This window comes from Sinocyclocheilus grahami, unplaced genomic scaffold (genome assembly GCF_001515645.1).
Source record: "Sinocyclocheilus grahami isolate Dianchi unplaced genomic scaffold, SAMN03320097.WGS_v1.1 scaffold48.1, whole genome shotgun sequence".
NCBI lineage: Eukaryota > Metazoa > Chordata > Actinopteri > Cypriniformes > Cyprinidae > Sinocyclocheilus > Sinocyclocheilus grahami.
The window spans coordinates 2,444,825-2,448,471 of record NW_015505227.1 but is presented as its reverse complement, the minus strand read 5'-3'; the positions used below and the strand labels follow the sequence as shown (position 1 = coordinate 2,448,471).

The following is a 3,647-nucleotide window of genomic DNA, read 5'->3' as shown; positions in this document are numbered from 1 at the left end:
TCTCTCTCTCTCTCTCTCTCTCTATATATATATATATATATAACATTTATATAGATAGTTAGATAGATAGATAGATAGATAGATAGATAGTTAGTTAGATATACAGACTGTTGTGTTCCTACTATGTAGCTAGAATGTTTTTCTAGAGTCTAACTGCTTTTCACCCAGTCTCACTAAAGTTTAATGTACAAAAACATGATAGTAAAACGTTTTCCGTACAATGGGAATTTATTTTTTTATTTTTACACAGCTTAAATATAAACACGAATATGACACAAATTTCAAATAGCTTCGTTCAACATGGGCATTTCAGTCATACGAGCAAATCTAAAGTCAGAGTAAGAGCGCACTAAACCACATGTTTTATCTCTCTCTCTATATATATATATATGTATATATATATAACATTTATATAGATAGTTAGATAGATAGATAGATAGATAGATAGTTAGATATACAGACTGTTGTGTTCCTACTATGTAGCTAGAATGTTTTTCTAGAGTCTAACTGCTTTTCACCCAGTCTCACTAAAGTTTAATGTACAAAAACATGATAGTAAAACGTTTTCCGTACAATGGGAATTTATTTTTTTATTTTTACACAGCTTAAATATAAACACGAATATGACACAAATTTCAAATAGCTTCGTTCAACATGGGCATTTCAGTCATACGAGCAAATCTAAAGTCAGCGTAAGAGCGCACTAAACCACATGTTTTAAACGTCATGTACAAAAGGAAAGAAATCACAAAAGAAATTACAATTATGAGTTAACAGGAATGCTACAGTTTCTAACATGATGGAAAGTCTTCATTTGTATTATTACAGAGTGGTGTCCGGTGCCCTCTATGCAATAGTTTTCTTTTTTGGGGGGGATTTTATCGTTTAAAATTTCATTCTGTCCTCTTCTCCTCCTCCTCTTCGCCACTGGTTTGTGAACCGTTGATCACTTTGTTCTCTTTTTTCCATTTCATTCGCCGGTTTTGGAACCAAATCTTTATCTGACGTTCTGTCAGGCACAGTGCGTGCGCAATCTCGATGCGGCGTCTTCGGGTCAGATACCTGTTAAAGTGGAACTCTTTCTCCAATTCTAACGTCTGGTAGCGAGTGTACGTCTGACGACCCCTTCGGCCAGCGTTACCGAAGGTCCCTGTCCATGAGATAAAAGAAAAAAGTCAACCATTAACACCGAAAGCGTGATTTGTGATATTATTACAATGATAAATGTGTCCTGAGAAAACAACTCGGAGGTGACACAATGACAAGAAACACTCAAGACAGTGTGAAATTTATGCACCTACAATACAGTCCACAATATCACACATTTTTGCTATTTTGTATTTTTACCATATTTAAATATGATTATTATGGCAATTTTCAGTTATATGGTCCTAATTTAAACGCATGTGCAGGCATATTGAGAGGAAAAATGCAGAGGAAATGTTATTCTCCTTATTTTCGTTACAGATATAAAAATAACTATTTATATGCTTCATATCTAACTTTATATCTGAACATAGATGCAATGTGTCCAGTAATAGTTTCAGCACTTGTCAAAGTTGTGTTTGAACATGACTGAAACATATATGCGTACAAAGATGTCCATACTGCTGATCTTTTTATTTTCAAATATGAAACTACTGTTAACGGACAAGGGTTAGTAAAGGGCAGCGAATAAAATCAAGTTATAAAAAATGCACAGAGTATTCAGCTTCTATTGTCCCTTAGAGTTTCTCTGTTTCGTGAACTATTGCGTAGTCTAATCATAGGATATATTACGTGTTTTATATTGCCATGTACTCGCCATTGTTCGTATCACAAGAAGGCACAAACAGCAACAGATGTGTCAAAACAACAATGGTCATTTTGTAATAGGACATACGGTAATGCAACACTCTGTTTATAATTAGACAAACTTCTCCAGTGATTAAAATGATATGAGCCTTGCAGCGAACATATTTCTAAAAGTCCTCCCTCAAAAGCAAGTACAGTACATATGAGAGATTTCACAGAACTTTACAGGAGTGGCTTTGCTTTCAGTATGACATTATGGTGGAGACGAGCGTATTTGCACTGTATGGGCTTCCGGCATTGTACAGTGAAGCTGTAAGTCACTTATAGCACGCTCTAGCTCCGTCTTTATTAGCGATGAGAAAAATGAAGGGTGAAAAAGACAACATGAACTCACCGTTACAAGAGTTCATCCGTTGCATCCAAGGATAAACCGGCGCTGACGGCTTCTGTTCGTCGGCCTCAGGGTAGATGCTTTTCCCCGTCGACCCCGTGCAGTCTTGCTTGCGATGATCCTGACTGAGAACGAACGAGTGTTCCTCTATGCTGGCGAGGGCGCAGGCTGGGTCCTTTTCCCTGTAGAAGCTTGCTGTCGCATAATCGCAGGGACCGGCGGCGGTTGCCCTGCCGTAGGCACCGTTCGCTTGCTGGTAAAAAGAGGATGGGTACGCCTTCTCTTGAACACTGGAACCTCCATAAGCAGCACCGGTATAGTGTCGTAAAGGGTCTGTGTATCCGGAGGAATATAACGGTATCTGTCCCAAGAACGACTCCTGTCCTCCGGGCAGAGTCACTGGGAAAGTTGAGTTTACAAAATAGGAACTCATTGGGAGGGTACGGCGCTTTTGCTTGGTTTATGATTTGTTGTGTTTTATAGTCCAAGTGGTTTAGCTATTAGTAGTTTATCGGAGATTGGGTTTTAGTTGGGGGTGGGGGGGTGTTCTGGGTGGCTATGTGCCAGTGCGGGACAGAGGGAAACCGTACCATCTGACCAGCCACTGACCAATAGCGAGCGGACGTGCCTGCAGAATAGTACCCTTGAGGGGGGCTGTGATTGCACGCGCCGGGGGACCCCGGAGCAGAGAGCTAGCTTTTTTTAATCCCTTCACCCTTTCCGTATACCCTCCAATGAGATTGCACAATATGAGTCACATAGGAATTTTAAAACACTAAATTGAATACATCGACACGTTGTGCCCCCACATACAGTCGGCTTTGGTCCTATCAAACCATTGGAGAGTAGAGTGTCAACATACAAGCTCTGGAGTAGCAGATTCCCCAAACACACATTATTCCGTACAACATTTGATAATTTTTCATCCTTCCTTATTTATATTTCAGATAGGTAATTTACAAGGTCTTATCGCACAAGTAGGTCACAATAGATAAAATGACATATTGATGATCGCGGCTTCATCGCTTTTTTTCATCACTGTAATTTCATAGTGATTTATAAATGGCAAACGACGTGTCAAAGAAAACCAAAGCCTATATATAAACAGTGCAAAGTAACTGAGCCTGAGCAAAACTACTTAACAAAATCCAATAGGTAACATATATGTTGTTGTATACACAAAACTGTTTATTATTATTTTTGTAATATTTAGTGATAATCAAAATGATTAAATATTAATTTTGACACATAATGATAGTTTTTGATATGTGTGTGTACACACATTTATATATATATATATATATGTGTGTGTGTGTGTGTGTGTGTGTGTGTGTGTTTGTGTTTGTGCGTGTATCTAGTATCTTATGCGTGTAAATCTAAATTTATTTTTTATGAGTAGGCTGTAAAACAGATTCGAACTTTTTTTGACTGCATTTCGCACAAGATGTTTCCTCCTTTGCTT

General features: G+C 38.3%; 1 protein-coding gene across 1 annotated transcript; it reads right to left on the bottom strand.

Moving 5' to 3' along the window:
* Positions 1-605: 605 nt before the first annotated feature.
* Positions 606-2,623, bottom strand: LOC107582892 (homeobox protein Hox-B6a-like). Its single transcript, XM_016268918.1, has 2 exons — positions 2,189-2,623; positions 606-1,150 (listed from the first exon to the last, which is right to left on the bottom strand). The coding sequence occupies exons 1-2, from the start codon at positions 2,616-2,618 to the stop codon at positions 894-896; spliced, it is 687 nt and encodes a 228-aa protein (XP_016124404.1). The 5' UTR covers positions 2,619-2,623; the 3' UTR covers positions 606-893.
* Between the last annotated feature and the right edge of the window lie 1,024 nt (positions 2,624-3,647).